General features: G+C 39.5%; 2 protein-coding genes across 2 annotated transcripts in view; one reads left to right on the top strand and one right to left on the bottom strand.

The window, feature by feature from the left end:
• Positions 1-13495, bottom strand: part of LOC139752082 (uncharacterized) — a 106498-nt gene extending 93003 nt beyond the window's left edge. The window contains exon 1 of the mRNA XM_071667939.1: positions 13243-13495. The gene's annotated coding sequence lies outside the window, so the exon portion shown is untranslated. The remainder of the gene's footprint in view (positions 1-13242) is intronic.
• Positions 1-17804, top strand: part of LOC139752083 (transmembrane protein 114) — a 73140-nt gene extending 55336 nt beyond the window's left edge. The window contains exons 3-5 of the mRNA XM_071667943.1: positions 9085-9222; positions 10710-10852; positions 16496-17804. Coding sequence (XP_071524044.1) covers positions 9085-9222; positions 10710-10852; positions 16496-16603 — 389 coding nt within the window. The 3' untranslated portion in view covers positions 16604-17804. The remainder of the gene's footprint in view (positions 1-9084; positions 9223-10709; positions 10853-16495) is intronic.
• Positions 17805-26401: the final 8597 nt, after the last annotated feature.

The raw sequence follows: 26401 nt of genomic DNA, 5'->3' as shown, positions 1-26401 counted from the left end.
TACTGTTGGACCAAATCAAAACCTTCCTGCATAATGCCCAATACATCTGCTTCTCCATCCTGTCTCCATCTCGACAGATGAAGAATGTATCGTCCTTCACCGGATAACCTCATTAGATCATCTGGTCTTCTGTTGTTTGGCTTTGACATGTACTACAACCATAACACATCCAGATATTGGGCTAAAGCTGCCCAATCTTCACAGATACAGACTTGCTCTGTGCTACTCTTTTGCGACTGGTAGCTGTAGGCAGGTAAGACCCACGATTTCTTCCTTACGTCATACTATCCGATTGATGGTGTTCCCTCAAACCTTCTACGATAAAAAAAATGAATGAGAAAGAAACTACGAAACACTTTTAGAATGAAAGACATCGTAAACTCGATAAAGTAGATGAGAGCAGTGAAAAAATGCGGTTACAATCATTTCAAGAACTTTACTTCAAATGGAAACAAATTTTAGAAGACGAACGTAATCCATAAAACATAACATAGAACAAATCAACATAATGACTCTGTGTGGGAAGGATGTAGAACAACGTGATCATTCTTGCTTATGGTCATCTGAATATCAACTGATTATTCTAAAAGGATGAATGAGACTGGATGACTAATCAGACTAGTCTGCCTTCGTGAGTCTCAACGTTGTTCTGTTCATTCTTCCTCCTGCTATGGATATCACACTCATGGATTATCTACCTAAATGTAGGACCGGCAGGCAGCATAGTTGGCAAAGTTACGGTTGCATGCCAGTAGAAGTATGGCAGGTTGTGGCGAAGTCAGCGCACCTAAGTGGCGGAGGCAAAATTTGAGCATCCGAGTGGCCGAGACAAATTAGAGCACCCAAGAAAAAGGAGTGGGCGTTGTGGCGGCACACAGGTGGAATAGGATGGTTTATCTAATGTACTAAACTGGGAGAGAATAACGGTGAACTAGGGTACCCTAAATAATTTAGACATCAGACGAACCTGAACGAGGAGACTGCTTTAAAGAGGAGCCCGACTTGTATCCAGGGCCACACTTACCTTCTTACTCTCGTTTCATAACATCCAGGAAGAACGACGCGCTGGATGTGTACTAAACTGGAGTCGTATCTTGCGTTATATGACCCCTGCCCGTGTATATCGGGACTCAACCCCTTGAACACGACTGTGCGACTCTTGAGTACGACGGTACGACCCTTGAACAAGACGGTACAACCCTTGAACACGACGGTATGACCCTTGGGTGCCATCTTGTTTTAAAAGTTAAAAGAGGTCATCATGACCTCCCCCCCCCCCCCACACACACACACAAACACACACACATATACTGACCAGGTTGGGTCAAACAACCCAAAACATGATAATGCTTCTGCTAGAAAAGAGGACTTCATAGTTACGTGTACAAACTTCCCTACCTTGCGATATTGGTCTAACCGATCCTCATTCTCTTAGCCATAAGAAACAAACTACTGAAAGAGAATTAAGAAAGACAAGAGGGCAACTAAACGCTTCCCGGTAACAATCCACAACACAACGAATATAATGGCAGTCTTGACTGTAATGCCCTATCACGCCTTATGCTTCCTGGACCTACAATTACCTATACTAGGAATGGAAAGTACGGTGGCACTCCACGCAGTGAAGCCAACGATACTGTGGCTTCCGTATACATAAATGTCTAGGTCATCATTGAGGTGTTTACTCTTAATCATATACTGTAGCAATGTAAAGAACATTCATTTTTAACATGAATTTACGTTGACTGAAGTATATGCTTTATGAAATGAATGATAAAGCCTCGGTAATCATATAAAACAAAGAAGTATTTGAATATCTTTTACGAGCAGCATGCCATTCTTGCGTTAACATTTTCTTAGAATACTCTGGCTTTCAAAGCAAAAGTCTTTGAGCAGACAATAATACCTCAGGTGTTCCTGCATGTTTGTCCACGCCATCTATTGAGCGGAGGAACAGTCATAACAAAACAAGGATATAATGGCTTTTACTAACCATTGAAACGTAATTCCATGGTTTTTAATTGATACGACTGAGTAAAAGCAGGACTAGTATATAACAGATATATACCAGCGTTCCAGTCTGAGTTTAATTGGACTGTAATGAAACAGTCATATTTCTATGCCTCTCTGCTTGTTTTTATCGTCATCAGAGGACGAGAGGCCAAACATAACAGTAATTCTTTTCAATGTCATCCACGTTGTTCCCACCTACCTTTTGTTGACTGTCATATTTTGTGAAAGCTCTTAATCCGTTGGGCAGGAAGGTACAACCCATGGACATGATAGGCTGGCCTTCGGATGACTTATGGGTCGTTCCTAAGCAATCAGGTCTCTTGTTATCTGTCCTTCTTCCCATGTACTGTCGCGTTCTAGGAGATAATACTGTTCCATGTTCCATATGTACTGTCGCGTTCAAGGGGGACAATACTGTTCCATGTTCCACGAACAGTATCTGACTAGGCTAACGCTCATACATCGCGCACAAATCAAATGCACGTTCGATACAGACTACGAGTTGAGTGTAAGACCTTCAACCCAGTGTTCTCCTTCAAATACCCTTAGGTTTAATTCACACTATAGTAACGGTAACAGTCTAGTCAAGGGATGATGTCATTCCGGTCACGATACTAGGGTATTCACATACGCTGTCCAGTACAGGCACGATCTCGTTCCGGTCACGGTTTCAATTAACATTTCACCTGAAAACAAGCGACATAATCGTTTGAATAATAATTTGCACAGGCAATATTTTTAGTAATGAATGTATTGGAAGTATACATGAATTATCATTATCTCATTTTATAAGACCTTACTTTCTCCATCTTGTTTTCACTAATTGATATTTTTCTGGAAACGAGCGATAGAATCGTTTGAATCATTTGTAGAGGCTACATATCTAGTAATAAATATATCAGAAGCATATACTCATTACTATAACTTTAAATAGACATACCTCTCCCGTAACCACACTTGCATAATTTCCTCTTCTTTGGAGCCATATTTCACAGCACCAGACTCAGTGACGACTGAAGCATCAAGACGGGTGTGAGGCTGTGAGCAGCTCGCTGTAAACAGGTCACACTGACGGTCGGCCACGGGAAGTAAAGCCCACACTACAATCCCGCCCCAGTCAATATATCTTTCAACAGATTCCCTCTTGGACGTGACTGGGCCTTGACTTGAATGTGATCGCTAGTGTGTACACTTCCCTAGACATGCATTATCAAATACCTAACTGGACTGTGAATGCGGCGTGCCTGGACCGTGACCGTCACTATAATATTGATAAAGCCTTAACCTACATATCGAGGTCTCAACTTTACTCACCATGAAATGTCACACTTAGTCCAACAATGATCTTTTGAACGTTATCTCATCTCTACCGTCTCGTTAGTACTGGTATGCAAGTGGTTAGGAAGATGATTTCGTTCTACCAAAGAAGGAACCATAATGTGCTCCTGGTGTGTGTGTCACAGTAGGTCCCAGGTTACTGTGGCAGGAGCCAGGCTGTACAAGTGGCAGAAGCCAGGCTGTAGTTGCTGCAGAAGCCAGGCTGTATTTATGACAGGAGCCAGGCTGTATTTGCTGTAGAAGCCAGGCTGTACTTATGACAGGAGCCAGGCTGTATTTGCTGTAGAAGCCAGGCTGTACTTATGACAGGAGCCAGGCTGTACTTATGACAGAAACCAGGCTGTACTTGCTGTAGAAGCCATACTGTACTTATGACAGGAGCCAGGCTGTACTTATGACAGAAGCCAGGCTGTACCTGTGGCAGAAGCCAGAGTATACTGTGGCAGGGGCAAGACTGTCCCTTCAGTCGTACGTGTTGGATCCCAGCGTTTGCCTTGCACTGGTACATGCAGGTGTTTCTGGCAGCGAGTGACATTCTCCTCTGTTTCAGCAATGCTAAAAATCTTTGCATTTAATGTAATAAAGACGAGAGAGAGAGAGAGAGAGAGAGAGAGAGAGAGAGAGAGAGAGAGAGAGAGAGAGAGAGAGAGAGAGAGAGAGAGAGAGAGAGAGAGAGAGAGAGAGGGAGAGAGAGAAATGAATACGCTGTAAGCCTGTGTATATGCTTGTCATATTATCACGTCCTTCCAAACAGCTTTTGGCCAGAGGCCGATCCCCCGGTGTTCAGTTACTAGGGCGGAAAACACCCTCAACTTGGCCGCGGCAGAGGAGTGTAACGGTCTAATTTTACATCCCACACTCTCTAGTTTTATGTTAACTTCAGATTGTGTACTTGGTACGCTGGTTTGTGCGTCGTAACTCTAGTGCTGGCGCGAGACTCCGCCCAGCTCCTGCCGCCTCACACATTCATCATGGGTACTGTTTGTTGTTCTTTTAGTCTTCATTATCATCTTGTTTCCCTGGTTTCATCATCCTAATTTTTTTTCAAATATTTCATCTATGTGAAATTCGTTGCTTTCTTGAAATTAACCGTATCATTAGCCTTCCTTTTTTTTTTATTTCTATTCTTATTGTAATTCAATCTGCTGCCGCTGCAGCAAGAACCACAGTACCACAAAATCAAACTAATTTCGATTTCTTGTTTTGATTTGACTGTGCAGAGGCAGTTGGAGTTCTCAACCACTGACAACACATCATTATTATATATACAACCCCAGGGACCCTATCAGCACATTATCATATCTACAACCTCAGGAACTCTTCATCTGTATGCTCCTGTCGTTCGAAAGCTGCGCTACACTCATTAGAAGAGAGGATAGGCTATTGTGAAGCGAGAGGTTCTTTGATATAGCCTCGCCAAAAGTGACCCTTTCACTCGATGTATAACCTCAATCAGGCGCAGACCGGCAGTACCATCATACATTTAAAGGCACGACAGTTCATAATCTGCATAAGGAAAAGCATCAAAGGTACTCTAGAATGCAAGTGAAAATGAAAAGAAAATGGATTTTAAGAAAACGGATGAAGTTGGAGCGCTGGTACTCAGCGAGGAACAAAACGTTGCTTCTATTCCTGTGCCGTAAACAGTGGTGACAGAGGCTGGTGACCACCCTGGCACGCCTCCTGTTGTCAGAGAAAATAAAGCAGGCAGGCAGGAAGGCGGGCGGGCAGGGCGCCCCCCGCCAGAACGTACCGGCTCTGGTCGCCAGGCAAGGCTGACGGGAAAAAAGTTGGTGTGAGAGAAACCAAGAGGGATGAAAAGAACGCGCGGGAAGAGAGAGAGAGAGAGAGAGAGAGAGAGAGAGAGAGAGAGAGAGAGAGAGAGAGAGAGAGAGAGAGAGAGAGAGAGAGAGAGAGTACGTGGAAGGCCGAGATGAGAGAGACAAAAAGAAATGTAAGGAGTTCACTGGAAGACGGGGTGAGACTGAAAGACGAATAGTGTAGGTGTAGGATAAAGTGAGAAAGTCCACGTTATGAGCAATGTCGGGGAGGGTTATGGACTAAGTTACGTCTGTAAACAGAAACATTCACGTAATCCATTACATAGTAATGACCGATCCAGCTTCATCTACCACCATACCAAAGCCACTTATGTACTCCTCTTCATGTACAACCATAACAAAGACACTAATATATTCCTCATCATCTACAATCATAACAGACACTAATATACTCCTCATCATCTACAACCACAACTGACAGTAATACATTCCTCTTCATCTACAACCATAAGACAAATATAATCCTCTTCATCTACAACCATAAGACAAATATATTCCTCTTCATCTACAACCATAAGACAAATATATTCCTCTTCATCTACAACCATAAGACAAATATATTCCTCATCATCTACAACCATAAGACAAACATATTCCTCATCATCTACAACCATAAGACAAATATATTCCTCATCATCTACAACCATAAGACAAACATATTCCTCATCATCTACAACCATAACAAAGACACTAATATATTCTTCCTAATCTACAACCATAACACATACACAAATATATTTCTCATCATCTACAAGCATAACAATAACACTAATACATTCCTCATCATCTACAACCACAACAAAGACACTCACGCACACATATCCAAGGTACAGGTTTGCATGTTTACATTCAAAAGTCATTAACATGTATTCACGCAAAGGCACAAACAAACAAACATACAGAAAACAAAAGCGCACTGGCCCATATACACAAAGATATGAATCCCTGCACATACAGTCATGATCATGTATGCGAGGTCATTTATTCAAAGCATTTTCTTCAATGAGACCTGCATATATGAACGCCTGGGTGTGAACTATGACAAGGTACATGTATAAGTACTGCCACATACCTGGGTGTGAACTATGACAAGGTACATGTATAAATACTGCCACATAAAGAGAAATATTACTGACTATGAGTCAACACGAGACCTTTCCCTCTTGGGTTCGAATCGTGGGCGCGGCAGTCAGCCCACGCTCAACGCAAGTGTTCATCCTCTCTTGGCGATGGTTAACAAATGGGTACCTGGCTTAGGCTGGTGTGTGTGTGTGTGTGTGTGTGTGTGTGTGTGTGTGTGTGTGTACAAATATAGGAATAAAGACATGATACATATATACGAGGTTAATAGACGGGGCAACACGTGTAAAACTTTCCCCGTAACACACACACAGTAATCACATAAACATACAGGTGATCATAAACACAAATGAGTCCCATGTTTACAAAATCCGTACATAAAACAGAGTTATATACCGAAGCACATATACGGGAGGGTAAATACGTAGGAACACACGCGTAGACAAAACCTCTAACAATGGCAACGTCACACTTGATATTAACAGTCACGTATAAATGCAGATCACCGGGGGGGGGGGGGGGGGGATTAGGAGGGGATGGAATCCTCCCAACCCTGGTAATTACTAATTAGGTACAGGACAACTATTCTAACCAACAGAGGTTCTGACAGCAACACGCATAACCCTGCCTGCAAAACCCTGCTCTATATAGCTGCAACACACACAGGCAATAACACAAACTGAGGGAATGTTCAAGCAGAGCTGCACTGCCTCAACGATTACAGTGATGCATCACATCAACAAAGAACAAGGCTTTTTTTTTTTTTTAATTTTCCAAAAGAAGGAACAGATAAGGGGGCCAGGTGAGGATATTCCCTCTAAGGCCCAGTCCTCGGTTCTTAACGCTACCTCGCTAATGCGGGAAATGGCGAATAGTATGAAAGAAAAAAAGAAATATATATATATATATATATATATATATATATATATATATATATATATATATATATATATATATATATATATATATATATATATGTCATTTTGATAATCATGGTCTGTCAAGCCACCAGCCTATAAAAATTCCCGGATTACATTACATACCAAAGTAATCTCAACGCCCAGCACCAAGTAGGAGAAGACGTTGTTATCAGAACATGAGATATTCAACGATTTCCATTGATCAAATTCATCCTCTCATTGGAATGAACGACCTCAATAAAGCTTGTCAACCTAGCCACCACCCACATCTCCGTCTGTGCCAAGGGAGGCGCAGGAAAGCCAGATTACTTACATGATACTGATACCTGAAGCAGCCTATATCATCGGAGACTTCGATATATATATACACCTCGGAGGCTCTACAACAGACACTACAGGGCAGGGAGAGCTACAGTATAATGACGTTGATAAAATGCCATGGTTCAGCACCTGGGACCAAACTTTTCCAGTAAGTCTTCCAGTGTCCACAACCCCCCGGCATAATCCTCGAAAATGGCAAAACTCACCACAACACATGAAACCGTATGACCTCGCCTGATTTGGTAGTTACATTAAATGAACCAACCCGTGCTCTGGGAACGATTGCCAACACACAAGGCATACGGGAATCTTGTTAGATAGATCATCTACGATGATTTTACCGATACAAACTTGAAAAAAAAAATAAAAGATCCTGGCTGTTCGAGGTTTGTATGATATATATATATATATATATATATATATATATATATATATATATATATATATATATATATATATATATACGGTCAAATTTATCTACTTTTCACCAAGTTCTCTTCCATCCATTAATGTGCTTTGTACTCTTCTGTCGTCTTACTCTCGCATCATTTGCAATACACCTAATAATGATAGCTTACACCTTTCTGTCCACTTCTGAAATCAATACTATTAGTTTTGGAGCTAATACCTTCCATTACAGTACTCCTACAAGAACGTCTTGTTTTAGGCATGGTTCCATTTGCCATGATATTTAATTTTCTATGATGTGTTCCAATTTCTACAACTGTATTTTCTGTTAGGTTCTATTTGCCACCACTTTGCAGTTTCTATTCGGTTCCATTTGTCACAACTTTGTATTTTCTCTTAGTTTCCATATGCCACCACTGTATTTTCTGTTAGGTTCTATTTGCATTTCTGTTAGGTTCCATTTGCCACCAAGTTGTATTTTCTGTTTGGTTCCACTTGCCATCACTTTGCATTTTCTGAAAGTCAAATACTTCATTTTTCCTAATTTACTTTTACCCATTTGTTCTGCCAGTCTCTCCAATGAAGCTATATTATACTTTCTCAAATACTTCACAAGCAAATAAAAAAAAAAAGTTCATACTCTTTCACTGTTGTGAACAACAATTTAATGTATGACAACTTTTACGTGGTAGAATCTACACTGGCCATCGATTATGAAATTGATAATGATCACGTATTCAAGATTATTTTTTTTTTTTAAGGCTGAATCATATACTATGTTAGGTTAACTGTTTCTTTGCTGTATAGTTATTAGGCTAGATCCCACACTGTATATTGGAGTTATATGAATATATATATATATATATATATATATATATATATATATATATATATATATATATATATATATATATATATGCCGTTTTCTATGTATATATCTGTTGTACTGCAGTGATTGATGCTGTTTCAATAACATCATCAACGGTTTTACTGATTTTTTTTTTTATCTTTCGTACGGAGAGAGAGAGAGAGAGAGAGAGAGAGAGAGAGAGAGAGAGAGAGAGAGAGAGAGAGAGAGAGAGAGAGAGAGAGAGAGAGAGAGAGAGAGAGAGAGAGAGAGAGACCTCGTCCTGAATTAAACACGATAAATTCCTTCCCTCCAGATTACCAGAGGACGGTGGCCGCCTTCTCCATCATCAGCCTGCTCATCATGATCATGGGCTTCATGTTCTCCATCTACACCTTCCACCAGACCCGCTACATGTACAAGCGTCTCACCGCCTGTAGCCACGTCATCGCTGGTAAAAAAATAAAAAAAAACATATGGTGTCTACGAGTCTCTAGTCTCCCCTGTAGCAACTTCAGTCTGTTCCTCACCACCACACAACACCAGGAACCCCCATTGGAGTACGACCGTACGAACCCCTTACCGCGACGGGACGTCCCTTGCTATCTTTAGGCTGGCCTTAGACCTAACCCTTTGAGAGTTGGACCAAAGAGACCAGAGGCCATCATACAAGGGTTGTACCGTCGTACCCAAGGGCCTTATACCGTTCTACTCATGGGCTGTACCATCGTGCTCCAGAGAGGGTTAAAGTCTCTTTCATTATTCGCAGCATTTTTCAGCCTCTCTCTCTCTCTCTCATCGTCTGTAGCATCTTAAGTCTCAGTTTACATCACTCGGACGGTACATTCAGTCTCTTCGTTACGCTCACCAACCTCCAGTGTCTATCTTACATCCTACGGCAACTCGTCCCTCCGTCACGTCGGCAGCACCTCTAGCCTGGCTCTCCCTGACTGCTCCCACAGCAACACCGAACGCGTTCTCTTCCCTTTCTCAACACCTACAGTTACCAGTTCACTCCCCTAACCTCTCTTGTCTCATCCTTTCTCAACCACTAATAGCAACAAAGGTTTTCCTTTCATCATCAAGAGCCCAGTAGTTTCTCGCTCACTGCTCAAATCGCCATCATTCTTCCTATGTATCTCCAGAACCTCGTATTTCACTGTCTCCCCACAGAACCACTTGTGTCTCCGTCACTGTTTCCCATCACTTCAATTACCTGTTCTCCACCCAGATCACCTCAGGTCATATTCTCACCGTCCAAAGTACCTCAAGTCTCCTCCTCACTCTCACCTACACCGCCTGACATCACCTACAGTCTCCTCCTCATTCCCCAGTCGTTTGGTGTCTTCCTCCCTACACAGAGGTGATACACCACGTTCTAGCTGTTATACACACGCCATCACTATCCACTACACAGTTCTCATCACTGCTCACATCATCTCCATTCCTTTAGTCCTTATCTCGTCACCCATAGCAGCTCTAGCCTCATCCTTATTGCCCAAAGAACTTTAATTTAACTCTTCGCTGCCCAAATGTACCCCATTTTCTCTTTAATTGCCTGCAGAAGCCCCAGTCTCTCCCCGAGTGCACAAACTGTTTCGTGTCTCCCTTTAATTTTTTTCTACTTGTAACTGCTCACATCATTCCATGTCTCTCACTGACTATGTCTTACCATTTCCTCCACAGTACCATGAAGGTAATTAAACCTTTATAGCCAGCAACTGATACATTAAGAAAACATACCTACATTGCTTAATGTGAGGTATGTATGGACAAGAACTCATGAAATGCAAAGGCAAGTCCTTCCATTCTAAAATTCTCCTGTCACTGATATATAATTACAGAATTATGTCGATAAAAAAAGCTAGATTTATCCATTTGGAAACAAGTTATTAGTTTACCGACAATTGGTTTGACTGTAACGTACAATATACCACGCAGCTGGATGTGTTCTGATCGTGATCGAAGTGGCCACCTCCCTCTACCACTACGAAGCTGTCAACCTGCCCACGCGCCACCCTCCAGGCTCCACCTGGCACTACGGCTTCTCCTTCATGCTCGCCTGGGTAACCTTCATCGCTGAGGTGAGTGTCCTCCCTTACGAACCCAGTCACTGACTAGGTCCGCTGGTATATTTTCCGGTATAGGCAGTACGAGAGTCTGGTGTGCCCGTCGAGTGAATGCTCCGTGAGAATCTTGAATTCACCGTCCAAATGTCGGAGTTGATAAAGAGGCAATGATAATACTGCTCACGCCGATAGATAGTACTGGGTTATCCTACCTAGCCATACTTTTCGATGACTCACCCAGCCTCAGTGCTAGGTGACCCACCTCGTCCCAATATTGAATTACTTCTTTGAGAAAACATATCAGTTTCACACACTTCCGCTCCTGATTAACAATGGCAGAAGGAATTACACTTTCAATAATCCTCTGGAAGCCCTATTGACCGTCTGTGATAGACAACGCAACAGAAACATAGACTGATTGATAACGCCAATGGCAATTTCAAAAAGAAATTATAGTGCCAAATATTACGCCCAAAAAATGAGCATTCTTTCTGCCAGCGAACTCCTAATAGGAGTTTGTTTACTTTTCAAGAGTGCTCTTCCTACGAGTGTTGCCGCTCGTACACACCGCGATCCACAACCTCGACGCACGAAACTTTCCACCACCTAATAGGAATCTTTCGTAAGTAGAAAATTGAGGAAGTGGTAATTTTCATAGCTGTAAATAAGAAACCATAATGGAACTTGCACTTACCATGGAAGGATCTAACCCATTATAGCCACACACCCATGTTCTGTAAAGGTGAATAAAACCGATATATATATATATATATATATATATATATATATATATATATATATATATATATATATATATATATATATATATATATGCCATGCACCCATTTATCGACCATCCCCAAGGGAGGTTGAACACCTGGGTTGGGTGTGGACCGACTGCCGTGTCCAGGATTCGAATCCATGCGGGTCCGACCCCAGGTGTGCTCGTGCTAACCGCTAAACCACAGAGGCCTCTTGTGTGTTTTGTCTTAGGTTATACTTCTTTCCGTCAACGTCTAGACGATTACATAGCCTCACAGGCGACGGTGACTTTTCACTCTCGGTATAACCATAGGGAGGAAGAGTCCAGTAATACCTTACCTTACCTCCCTGGCCCAAGAGTCGGAACCACAGGTTATGAAGCGTTGTGATGTGTGTGCGTCTATGTGCAAAAAGTTCGGGGCAATTGAGCAGTAAAGGCTCCGTGTCTTCTCTATGGTAACTGGATCGTGAGAAAGAAGGGTCTTGGGATGTGTTGAAACGGTGTTTGTAGTGTTGTAGTGATGGGTGATGTCCAGAGCGTAAGCGGTGTTTGTAGTGTAGTAGTGATAGGTTATGTCAACAGCGTATGCAGGAGTGTAGTGAGACCCAGTTTAAGACTGAGTAGGAAGGTCGGTCGCTTAGTACTTGTTTGGTTATTTCAGTATGTGTGTGTGTGTGTGTGTGTGTGTGTGTGTGTGTGTGTGTGTTGGGACATCTGTGACTAGTGATTATTGGTGTGGTGCATGGGTAGGCTTTCCATTTCTACTTGGGGTTAGTTGGAGATGGGATGGGAGGGGGTCTCGTGCTATTGCACAGAATTGAGTGCCGAGCATGTTGGGCTGTGACAGTACTGGGAGGATCTTTCTATCATCTTGAAGGTGGCGAGTGTTTGTGGTTGTTAGACAGCCAGTGATTGTTCTGAGTGTATTAACTGGTGTGATTTGCAACTGTTATATTTGCCTTTTAGACGGTGGAAGATCAGGCAGGTGAGGCATAGTTTAGATTAAAGCGGATGATTGTTTGTATAGGATGTTGAGGGATTCTTTCCCCTCATCCAAATCTGTTGTCACTTAGTATCCTAAGGTCATTTGGTTTGTTTTGCTTTAATGTTAATGGTAGTGGTGTGGAGTGAATCTCATATGCTGTATGTAACGCATAGACTAGTTGATGTTTTGTGAAGTGAGAATGTCTATATAAGGTGACTGGAGGGTGTGAGCTGGATTCATGTCTGTCTTAGGTTGTGACTGAAGAATTTTGTGGAAATGCAGACATTCTGTTCAAGGTGAGCAATAATTCCCGCTGTGTAATGTAATGCTACACGTTTGGTTTTGCCACGGTGTTGTTAGGGTGTAGGTATGAGACTATGAGGTCGTCTGCACCCGAAAACATGAAGTAATGGGAAATCGTGTACAAAAGGAGTAAAAGGAGTTATCAATGTATGCACAAGACAAACAACCATAAGATTCAAATGATCACATCTATGAAATTTGAGTAACAAAAAAGAAATCAATTCACATGAATTATAAGAGAAAAGTTATCAAGCTTCGGATCTTTCTATTGTGCATTCAATCTCATTTCGTACAGTAAATAATGTTGTACACATAATTCTAATGACATTTACCTACAAAAAATATATTACTCACCTGTATATCTTGTTAGTGATCCCCTGTCTTTCGAGACACTATTTTGCTACCCAGTCTAACTTGAAACACATTTGTACACTCTAGAAAAACTCCAGGAAGTAGCTGTTATGACACGACACTTCACGATCTTACAACTTACTGAGAACCATTGTGAAAAGACCCTATGTGACAACTGATAAAACTTGCCAAGTGTTATTGCCACTAATACTTTAAACAGCATTTCTATGAAGTTTGATTTTTATTCACAGCATACAATAGATCGAACCAATGAGAAAATTACGAACATGCGAAGGAACAGGTGTGGGCGTAAATGTGCATAGCAGGATATTAAGTTAAATTACTCTCGAAAATTATCGATGGCAGTGCCTTTTTTATATGTAATGGTTCAGCTAAAGGACATCACCTCTAACGCATACAAACAAGAGCTACATGTCCAGTTAGAGCGTGTATGGCCGTAGAATCATCGTGTTTGAACGCTGATCATGATTTTCAATTGGCAGTAACACTGATGGCCTTTAAATTTTAAGCCCTGGCAAGTCGAGAGGCGAAAAGCCCAAATATCAATCAACCATTTACGAATTTCAATGATTTTGTTTTACAGTGAGAATATAGTGTATTCTGAGTACAACAAAACCGAAGAGCGTGACCTGAAGCATTACTTCTTATGAAGGTCCTGTAATTAGATATGTGACAATGGAGAGGGGTGAAAGATCAGCGATGTGGGGGGAAGGGGGGGGGGGGGCAAACGTAAAAATGGGTGAAACACTTGGAAAAATCAATAAAACCTCGCCTAGCCTTCCCTAGAAGCAGAAATTATTTCAATTTTCGATGACGTAATCGAAATATACAAGAATTCCCATAACTTCAGCGTCACGCGAACTGCCGAAAAATTTTGACGAACGACACCGTTCGACTGGCAGCACAGCTCCTCAGCTTCACGCACAGTTATGGTCCTTTGAATGAATAATGCACTACACATAGTTCTTCTTTTGACAGTTATTCTAAAATATATCAATACAGCTTACCACACTAACTTTGGTCTATGTCTCGGTTGTTAGGTGTGGTTACGTCCAGTGGCCTATCTAGGGTGGGTATGGCAGGTAGGGCGGGTTCCCTGGACGCCACTCAAGAGGTTTGTTTTTGATATATGTTACCAGATTGACATATTTAACGGTTTAGTTTTGAGACAAAAAAGAAACTCGCCTACTTTTCAACTATAGTAATATTTTGCTACTTTCAGTCGCATTACCGCTTCTACGTTACACTTTTGATCAAATAAGTCTTTAAGTCTTTAAGAGTTTATATGAATTTAAGTTTGGCCTAACTCTTCAATAGTTTATAATTACACTATATATTTTTATATACATCTACTGTATATACATTTTTAATCAAGCCAGGGGCGCAATTTCAATGCTTGCCATAGGCGCTATTTCCCCTAGATATGCCCCTGAATAGTTAGGGGTATTTTTTTTTTTTTTTTTAGCTCAAAATACTTTTTGTTTCAAAACTGAAAGATAAGTATTCAAACACTTCTACACTTGAAATAATCAAAGAAAATATATCACAATGCTCTTATTTACCGATACACACTCATTAGATACGATGCAATGGAGAAGAAATATTCTAAAATTGCCTTCATTTAACAGCTAAATCAAGTGTTATTAAGAGGACTAAGCGTTATTCTAACACCATATTTGTCTTCAGCGTGAAAAATAGTTCTTATAAAGTTTTTAAAGAAAACCTTTTTTTCTGAGAAAAATACCAAATTGAAGATAATAGTTCAGGATATTTTTTTTAGCTCCAAAAACTTTCTTTTTCAAAACTGAAAGATAAGATATTCAGACACTTCTATATTTGAAATAATCATGGTCAATATATCATAATACTCTCAGTTACCGAAATATACCTAGTTAATACGATGCAAAGATTAACAAGATATTTCGAAATTGATTTAACACCTTAATTGAGTGTCATTAAGATGACTAAACGATATCTTAACACCATTTTTGTATTCAACATGAAAAATATTTATGATAAGCTTTTAAAGGATTTTTTTTTCAAAATTGAAAGATAAGATATTCAAACACTTCTAAACTTGAAATAATCATGGAAAATATATAATGCTCTAAGTTACCGATACATACTCAATAAATATGATGCAAAGGAACAAAAGTATTTTGAAATTGACTTCATTTAACAGCTTAAATGAATGTCATGAAGGCGATTAAACGATATTTCAACAACTGATTTGTACCCAGCATGAAAAATACTTCTTATAATGAGTTTCTATTGGAAATCTATTTTACTGAGAAAAGTACAGGAAATTGAAGGGTATTTTTTGGCTCAATTTCTTTTTTCTCAAAATTGAAAGATATTCAAACTCTTCTATGCTTAAAATAATCATGGAAAATATACCATAATGCTCTCAAAATTACCGATACATAGCCAGTAAATACGATGAAAAGGAGCAGAACATATTTCAAAATTGACTTCATTTAACAGCTTAATTGAATAAGATGATGGAAGGATGGATTGAAAAAAGGTTTGGAGTATCACGGTCTGAGCATTCAAGAGGGTGAGAGGCATGCGCTGGTTATATCAGGTTGGATCAACATAAAGGCTGTCAATGGGTTGAACCAGGGTAGATGAAATGGCCTAGGAAAACCACAGAATAGTCTGTGGGGTTTGGTTGTAGATGAAGGGCCCTAGTTTCGTTGCACTGTACCTGAGTCAGAGAATGAGAGAAAATGAGTCTGTTGTTTATCTGTTCCTAGTGCTGCTTGCTAATGCAGAAAAGGTAAACAGGTATGAAATACCTATTAAGTCATATCAAGTTAACCCACAAATTATATATAGACTACTCTTGCAATAAGGCTAAAATTGAAAGCAAAGATACTGTAGCCTATATTAAGTAGCCAACAACAAGGCTGTCCTGTGCCAAAGTTACCAAATAAATGATGTGGTGTGGCAGTCTCTTCGTCCCACCGTACATAACATACCTGTGTGGGTTATGTTTATGTCCCTGTGGGCAAGCATGTGCTGCCTTCATATTTATGATGGTTGAGGAGGATGAATCCGAAAGGATACTCATCATTTTGAACAGTAGTTTTAACCTCCCACTGAACAGGAAGTGGTCTCTCTCAGATGTTTATAGTGCTCTGGAATGTTGTTGAAAACAGGAAATTTGGTTTAGTATACATTGTTAAAGTCATGTTTTTATAGCCAGTAAAATATAAGAATATCTTTTTCACAGGCTACTGCAGCGATTGCTTTTGGAGTATGTTCCCGCAAGAGGAAGAAGGATAAAGCCCCAGATGAACGATATGCCATAGAAGAGGAACCTACTATCATTGGTCGATAGACATAGAAAAGAAAATCTTTATCAATAAGGAGGAATTAGATTCTCCAGAAATCTGAAAAACATGCTATTATTGAATATTTTAGTACCTAACACTTTTCTTATAAACTGCTATGAACAGGTGTCTGAAATGTAATGATTCAACATGAATTTACCTTCGTTACAGGATTGGTATTTAAAGTATTAGCGAAAATTAGGATCCAAGTTATTTCCTTAGACTAGTAACATATACGATTTTGAGATTCTGTGATTAAAAACAGCCTTACATTTCACACTGTTATACATTTGCAGTCAGTATTAAGATAGAAATTTGAGTGCATGAATTCTCTGCCATAATTTAGAAATATTAAAAGGCATGATAAAACAAAAGAAAAACCTAATTTGGAAAACTATAAGCTTTTAGGTTAAGAAGCTGTTCTTGGGCACAGTGTCATGCATTCTTAAAAGTACTTAGTACCCAGTGCTCAATCTGTTATTCATAACAATCATAAAAACAAAGTTCAGTACAACTGATCTTTTTACATTCTTTACATGAAAGACAATGAATTAATTGGACAGGGTGTCCCTAATGTTAAGAATTTTTTACATGTATATATTCATTATTCAGTTCTATTTTCATGTGTTCCTTGACTAAGTGTTTTTACCATAATTTGGCATAAAATCATATGATTCCTTTTGCCTAAATCTTTTATATGAATTGCATAAAAGCTTCATTTATTTTCCTTGATACCATTTTATCAACCTACGTAAAGTTATAATAAGATTTTTTATACACTGCATTTAGTTCCTTTCATCAACATTCACTTACTTTAACCTGTGAAATAGTTGCCCTTCTATTTCAGTTAAAATGCAGTATTTTGAAAGTATTAACTCGAGGTCTAATAAAATATAGCATTAAATACAATTTTAAGGCATATCTAAATGTACATATTGCTTACTACTGTTATTTTCTTCTAATTGTTGTAAGAAATTAAATGATCACTTGTTCATCTTTATACTTAATCTAGTGACATAATGTTAATGGTACATGCAAAATAGGATAGACATTCTTAACAAATTATTTACTGAAAATACTGTGCTATGCTGTTTCAGAGCATACACAATGAGTAATTTATCTTAAAGTTTGTCAAAATGTGTCTTACACTGCATAATAAATACTGTATCATTTCATTTATACTTAAAAATAAACATTTCCTTCACTAGCTTTGGTAACTTTTATATTTCATAAAACATCAGAAAACTAAAAGGGCAATATTACAAACACCGCCAGGGTAAGCAGTCAAGTTATCTTTAAAATAACACTGCATGAGCCTCTGTTATATATGGCACTTCATGAAATGTATTTTTCTTCTTTATGGTGCAAGACATGGCATGGGCAAAAGTACGTAATACTTGTGGTCATCTTGGATGAAATGAAAAATATCAGTCATGAAGAGTGAAAAATAATTTCTTTCTGAAGTAGTATTCCATGAGTGAGAGAGAATCTCTAATATTCTGAAAGGTTAAAAACCTTGATCCCTTGCCTTCTGATGAGGTTAAAGCCTCCGGGATAACCATCTCTTTAGTGCTAACATCCTGCTAGCTCAACCCAGGCCCACTTCCAAAAATTCAGGAACCTTGCTTCAGTGACATTATTGTTGTCCTGCTGGACATCAGAATGGTACCACTCTGCCACTTTATAATTCATGGCTGTCACCATAAGTTACAAGAAAAGTAGAGCAGGAAACAGCAGCACCTGCCCTACCCCCATAGAAAAATATAAATGCTCACATGACATCATCCTAGAAAGAGAGTTTTTCATTTTACAATCATGTACTTCTCTTCAAGGTTGGATTGTCTTAAAAGCCTTTGAGAACATACCAACAAGCTGCTGGAGGATTAGAGAAAAACTTTTTCAAAATGATGAATTAAGACAAAAAGCAGCTACTTAATGAGAATCATCTCATGGTACTGGGTCTGTCTATGCCCTAAAGCTGGCAATCCTATCAACATAGAAAGCAGGTTCTCAACATCTACACTACACTACATTGATCACTTCCAGTGTAAGAATTTTTAGACAGGCCAAGGTTCAAAGGTACCTTCCAAATATCATGGTTCTAACATGTAAACCAGTTTGGGATAACATAAATCTTTTAGTACAGGAAAAGATGTTCCTTCCTGATCACTTGAGAGGTATTATAGATTTAATTCTCTTTGCTATAAACTTATGTTTGCATTAAACCTAACCTAAAATACAAAAAAAGTGAAAACTCCTCTCCTGTACTTAAAAGATATCAGTATGAGAATTTTCATGACTTTTTTTTTTTTTGCCAAGAAAGTCTTATGATTGTGAAGCAAAGACTTTAAACAACTATTTAAGGTGCAGCAGGAGGGCAAGAATAAGGGGGAAAACTCCTTTGATGGATAGATTATCTAAGTGGATGTGAAAAAGCTTACACATCAGAGAAGCCTTCTCAAAATGGCTGGAGATCACCATAAGAACACCAAACGGTTCTGTTCTGGGAACATTACTCTTCTTTATCTATGGTAATGACTTGCCAGAAGGTATAGTCTCATACCCAAATATATTTGCTGATGATGTCAAGGTTATAAGGGAATTGAAGTGTAGAAGAATGCATCATCTTGCAAGTGACCTTAACAAACTCCAAGGTGATCGTATGCATGCTTAATAAAGTTTAATCCAAGTAAATGTAAAATAATGAGAATATAATGAGGACAGGTCATAGTGAAAGGCCTTAACATAATTATCATCTTGCAGGAAACAAGCTGCAAGAATCTGTGAGAGAAAGACCTGGTGTCAACATTGTTCCTAACCTATTGCCAGAGTCCCAACTGTTTGTTAGCAAGTATTAAAATAGCATTCAAGTTCATGGATAAGGAAATATTCAGAAAGCTGTTCCCATCATGCATAAGGCAAATCCTAGGATATGCTTCTGAAGCTTGGTCACCACACCTAAGAAACACAAAGAGCTAAGGTCTAAAGAAAAAAACAAAGATAGTACTAGAATTAAGAAAGATGAGCCACAGTAAAAGGCAAGCAGCTTCAAATTTCCCCACCTTGGAACAGAGAAGAATGATCACAACTTTTATGCTTTTAAAATAGATTGATGACAGACACTGAAAGTTCTTCAATCCATGTAAGGACAGAACAACCAGAGGATTTAACTAAGTTAAGCAAGAAATTTGATAAAAAAAAAAGTGAAGATGGTGGCTGATGAAATGAATAAAATGTCTGAAGACATAATCTAATGCAGGTAGCAGACAGAAATAAGATAGAGAATATTCAAGAGATGGGGCCTCATGGATGTAAAACTCCCGCCCCCATACAATACAAATAGGTAAATGCAAAGAAAGATTGAAGAAGCTTAACCCAAGCAGTTCCAGAAAAGGTTATTCCCAGACTTACAGACTGGTTTCTGAAGGGCACTTGTTAAAGAGACAATGGTATTACTGAAATTGTCTTGACCAAAGAGATGAATAATTTGGAGAGGAACATCTTTTAAACAGTCTCCAAATCTTAGAGTTAAGGAATGTTAGAGAACAACAATGTGTATAGTCCAAAAATTCAGTGCCTTGATATTAAACTTCCAAATGTCAATGGAGGTCTAGAAAACATAGCACGTCAGACAAGGTAAATTGCTTTGATGATTGTCTCCCCTATTCTGGGGATACAAGAATCATCAAACAAAAAACCCACTATAGACTGCAAAGAACTTGTCCTAAAGGTTTCACTGGGGAAAAAGACAAATTTGGTTCTAATAATTCCAGTCCAGGATCACAGCATTTTATTGCTACTGTCCCTTGTTGAACATCTGAGATACATATGGTGCCAGTAAGTTGTCTACTTTGGTGATGATGCCCATATGAAAAAGATCCAATTGAATATATCTCTCTTCTTGTATGTTTCTAATTTAATGGATATATAATTTGACTGAGCATCTGCTCAAATGCATAACTCCTTGGAGATAGGAAGTCTTGGGAAACAGCATGTGCATTACTAGAGTTTTTGTTAGCTTTAAAATGGAAAAGGGTTTGCACAAAACTTTGTTTATTAGGACTTTTAACTACACGAGTTTATCAGAAACAGTATCCCACACCTTGAATTAAAGACACTCTGGGAGATGGAGAGCAACATAACCAACAGTTCCTTAATGTTGATAAGCAAGGACTTTTGTTTCTTCCTACAAAAGCCTGCTCTTATGCAACCTCTTATGGAATGAAAGCCCCATCCATGACTTGAAGCATCTGTCCAAACGTGAAGCATCTATCCAAACCAAGGTACAACGAGCTGCCTAAGCCACAGGCATGTGGAGATTTATCTATCCTCCAGACTATGTATTTGAGAAGTTCTTGAGGTAAAGTTCCTGAATATCTCTGTTTAGTGATTGCAATGAGCAGTAGAACTGAACTTTTGAAAAGGTGCTTTCACTGACAATAGAATGCCATTGACTGGGACTGAACCAATAAAGCATGATGTTAAGTCCAAGGTACTGTACTCCAGGATTCAGAAATAACCCATCTGAGTACACCAAACTTTCGAGCCATGTAAAGGTCTGACCTGGTATGAGGCAAGACTTTTTCCAGTTGATAGAATAAAAAAAGACTCAAAAACCTTTACAAGCTCATAATCCTTGCCTCCCAAGTTTTTTTTTTTTTCACCTGACACTGATAGAAAATTGTTGAGGTGATCCAGAACTAAAGCTCTGAAGGGAAAAGTTATGGAGAAGAGAAGCAGCCATTCTATTAAAACATCTGTCAGTCTATTCACAAGGCAAAAAGTGTCAATTTGAACAACCAAGTTTGGTTACTATCAACAATGCAAAGAACTTTTTCATCCTAGGGTAAGTCAGTGTGCCAGTAAACAACCTTTAGGTCAAAACTGTTTGTACAAATCATATGTTTCAAGAAGCATTCTTTAGGTCAAACCTGTTTGTTCAGTCATTTAACTACTAAGCTTGTTGGGTGCACTGTACAACAGTCATCTCAAATTTGTGCTTCGATGATATAGGTGCATGACAAGGACAGATCCATAATCATCCTTTTCTAATGAAGTACTTTCCATGACCAGAAAAAAATTAATGATGAAAACCCTTCCTGCAAGTTCTTTTACATCTTTATGTTTGGGCTACCCAAAATTTCTCCTTGAAAGGAGTGACTGAGAATCTATCTTCTACCCAGACCCTTTCTTACCATAAGATACACCCCAGTGCCAAACTTTCAGAAGTTCTTGAAATTCTAGTGTAAACCTCAGACTTGAAAGAAGATATTTTGATAAAAATCTAGAAGAGGATTCTTGCCTTTTTCTTTTAGAAGGGCTCCCAAGGATGCCTCTGCCTATGGTGGGGACATACCTCACACAAGTATTCATCCTTTTTGCCGAAGAAATTAGATTAGGGTGAAATCCTCTACCACTGACCTTGTTAAGATTAGAATAAGAGTCCCTATCTTACTGACTTATCTTTACACCTTTCCAGTTCTTGGGTTGAGATACTGATCCACTCACACTAACTGATTCAACAAGATCTGGCTCCTTGGAGTTGAGAAACTTAAGAAAAGGTACTGCTTGTATTCTACACTCTTCTCCTGCCATCAAAGAAAAGTCTTAGTGCTGATGGCTACCTCTCCACTGACATCACAATAGAATAATGAAGTAGAGCACTTTATCTTGCTTAATAGGGCAAAGACCAACTTGTGTATCATTGGTACACTTATCAAGGTAGAAAGAGTTTTCAGAAATAAGGATAGCTATTACTTATCACTTGTATCCCCACTGTACTCTATGAGCTCTGGGTTACAAATCCATGAGCTACTTGGCTGAGTAGTGGCTTAAGAATAGGGCAAAAACCCAAGGGTGGATAGAAAATTCCTAAAGAGAACCACTTAGGAAAAAGGTTTCATTAACCATTACTTTATTACACTAGTTGGGCCTAAAAATATTCTCAACTCAGTTCTCATCTCGCAACTCCCATAATTAGTAGTGTATAGGAAAATGAAACAGTCTCAACTGACATGAGACAATTATGAAAGGTAGTAAACCACAACCAAAGGTGCCCTGAAAAAGCAATGCTCTTCTATATAAATATTGGATTCTATAAGAAAAGCTTTGGCCCTGCAATGGTCACCCACTACTTTACAGAGCACTAATGGTTGAAATGTGGGACTGCTAGACTAAATGGGCAAAATTATTCTAACCTGCCTACTGTGACTTGGGGTATCTTCATCCAAAGTTGCTCCAAATACTCCTGACCTTGTGTGAAACACTATCTTTATGAAAAAGAAAATTCTCTTCCTCCATGATCATGGTGCAGGAGTCCCTTGTCTACCAAAACATCAGTCAAGGTCAGCTGGACAGACCCAACAAGTGGAGATTTGACAGACTGAAGTCCAGTCTGTTGACACTCTGGGATAAGACATTCTAGTCCCCACCTCTATATTACCCTTATGAACTAAGGAAGAAAAGGAAGCAGAAAAGAAGACATTGAGAAAGTGTTACCCTCATCACAGAAAAAGGCAACACAACCAAATATGTAATAAAACAACAAATTGTGTGATATGAAAATATTTCAGTAGTACATAAATACACTCCATCCTAACCAAACCATAAAAAAAAAAAAAACAGCTGGAATGGAGTGTCCACAAAAGGCTGGGCCTCTGGAACTGTTAAGTTGTCAAATCAGTACCAGCATAATGGCATGAGACATGTTGACATCATTGCCAAGAAGAGGTTGCAAACTAGTCAGAGGGTGACTTTATGGCCAAGCCAACAGGCTGTATCACAAAGGTCACTGAAGGGTGAGAGGATTTTACCTCAAAAGAATGCAGGGTGCCCTAGGGATCCTAAAGGTCCCTAGAGTCATATTGCAGATCAAAATGATCCTGAAAAGAAATAATGCGTGGAAAAAGAATACACGAAAGATTAATGAATTTATGAAGTGTTTGAAGACATAACTCTTAAAGGTGGAAAGGCTACATGTACAAGGAAAGACAAAAGAAGGCAGAAAACTCCACATCTTTGCTGTCCAAAGAAAGAAAAAGGTAACGTAATTGTCAATCCTTGTGTGGAGGGTCTCCACACACAAACTGTGGGAAGCAATAGCTTGTCATTCCCACAGATCCTGGCTTTAGGGACTCAGACACACACAGACAGTTAATAAGAGCAGTAACCTAAATAATACTTGTAGAAGAGACAGAGACATCACAGTGAATGGAAAGACCTTGGAAAATACATTAAAGCATGAAAAGGTGGGAATCATGAATTTCTATTCATACTTGACTACCATTTCCTGCATTACCGAGGTAGTGCCAGGAACAGACAGAGAAAAGCCACATCCACTCACATCCATTCCCTAGATGTCATGTGTAATGCACTGACACCACATCTCTCTATCCAGAACCAAGCCCCACCAACCTTACCATGGTTTACCCTGGGTACTTCACATGCCCTTACATGCCTTTCACCCTCCTGCATGTTTAGGTCCCAATCAATCAAAATCTTTTTTACTCCATCTTTTATCTCCAATTTCATCTCCCTGTTCTTGTTCCCTCAATTTCTGAGAAATATATCCTTTTTGTTAACCCCTCCCTCTCCATGTGTCCAAACCTTTTCAGCATAACTTCTTAGCTCTATTAACCACACTCTTTTTATTGCCACACATATATCTTTTTTCATACATATTTGCCATTTCCCATATCAGCAAGGTAGTGTCAAGAACAGATGACCAAGCCTTAGAGGGGAAAAATCCTCACTTGGCCCCCTTCTCTGTTCCTTCTTTTGGAAAAGTAAAATAGGAGGAGAGGATTTCCAGCCCTCCACTCCCTCCCCTTTTAGGCACCTTCTATGACATCCAGGGAATATGTGGGCCTGTGTTCTTTCTCCCTTATCCCCAGGGATATTATATATACATATATATATACATATATATATATGTAATGATCAGACATCCCTCCAGTTGCACCTCTCAGCACATTAACATCCAAAAGTCTCTCTTTCGCGCGCCTGTCAATTAACACGTAATCCAATAACGCTCTCTGGCCATCTCTCCTACTTACATAAGTATACTTATGTATATCTCGCTTTTTAAACCAGGTATTCCCAATCATCAGTCCTTTTTCAGCACATAAATCTACAAGCTCTTCACCATTTCCATTTACAACACTGAACACCTCATGTATACCAATTATTCCCTCAACTGCCACATTACTCACCTTTGCATTCAAATCACCCATCACTATAACCCGGTCTCGTGCATCAAAACCACTAACACACTCATTCAGCTGCTCCCAAAACACTTGCCTCTCATGATCTTTCTTCTCATGCCCAGGTGCATATGCACCAATAATCACCCATCTCTCTCCATCAACTTTCAGTTTTACCCATAATAATCGAGAATTTACTTTCTTACATTCTATCACATACTCCCACAACTCCTGTTTCAGGAGAACTGCTACTCCTTCCCTTGCTCTTGTCCTGTCACTAACCCCTGACTTTACTCCCAAGACATTCCCAAACCACTCTTCCCCTTTACCCTTGAGCTTCATTTCACTCAGAGCCAAAACATCCAGGTTCCTTTCCTCAAACATACTACCTATCTCTCCTTTTTTCACATCTTGGTTACATCCACACACATTTAGGCACCCCAATCTGAGCCTTCGAGGAGGATGAGCACTCCCCGCGTGACTCCTTCTTCTGTTTCCCATTTTAGAAAGTTAAAAAAATACAAGGAGGGGAGGATTTCTGGCCCCCCGCTCCCGTCCCCTCTAGTCGCTTTCTACAACACGCGAGGAATGCGTGGGAAGTATTCTTTCACCCCTATCCCCAGGGATAATATATATATATATATATATATATATATATATATATATATATATATATATATATATATATATACATATATATCTTTTCTTTCAAACTATTCGCCATTTCCCGCATTAGCGAGGTAGCGTTAAGAACAGAGGACTGGGCCTTTGAGGGAATACCCTCACCTGGCCCAATTCTCTGTTCCTTCTTTTGGAAAATTAAAAAAAACGAGAGGGGAGGATTTCCAGCCCCCCGCTCCCTCCCCTTTTAGTCGCCTTCTACGACATGCAGGGAATACGTGGGAAGTATTCTTTCTCCCCCTATCCCCAGGGACGGCGACGGGGCAAAGTGAATAAATAGATAAATATATATAGGGGAGAAAGAATACTTCCCACGTATTCCCTGCATGTCGTAGAAGGCGACTAAAAGGGAAGGGAGCGGGGGGCTGGAAATCCTCCCCTCTCATTTTTTTTTTAAATTTTCCAAAAGAAGGAACAGAGAAGGAGGCCATATGAGGATATTCCCTCAAAGGCCCAGTCCTCTGTTCTTAACGCTACCTCGCTAATGCGGGAAATGGCGAATAGTATGAAAAAAAAAAAAAAATATATATACACATACACACACATACACATACATACGCACATATACACACACACACATACATATATATCCATATGAAAAAGGTGAAGATTTGTATGGGTTTTCAGAAAAGAAGAGTGAATGTTGGGGTAAAGAGGGTGGTGAGAGTAAGTGAGCTTGGGAAGGAGACTTGTGTGAGGAAGTACCAGGAGAGACTGAGTACAGAATGGAAAAAGGTGAGAACAATGGAAGTAAGGGGAGTGGGGGAGGAATGGGATGTATTTAGGGAATCAGTGATGGATTGCGCAAAAGATGCTTGTGGCATGAGAAGAGTGGGAGATGGGTTGATTAGAAAGGGTAGTGAGTGGTGGGATGAAGAAGTAAGAGTATTAGTGAAAGAGAAGAGAGAGGCATTTGGACAATTT

This window comes from Panulirus ornatus, chromosome 12 (assembly GCF_036320965.1).
Source record: "Panulirus ornatus isolate Po-2019 chromosome 12, ASM3632096v1, whole genome shotgun sequence".
Classification (NCBI taxonomy): Eukaryota; Metazoa; Arthropoda; class Malacostraca; order Decapoda; family Palinuridae; genus Panulirus; species Panulirus ornatus.
Note: the sequence above shows the minus strand (reverse complement) of the source record. Positions and strands in the feature narration are given on the sequence as shown.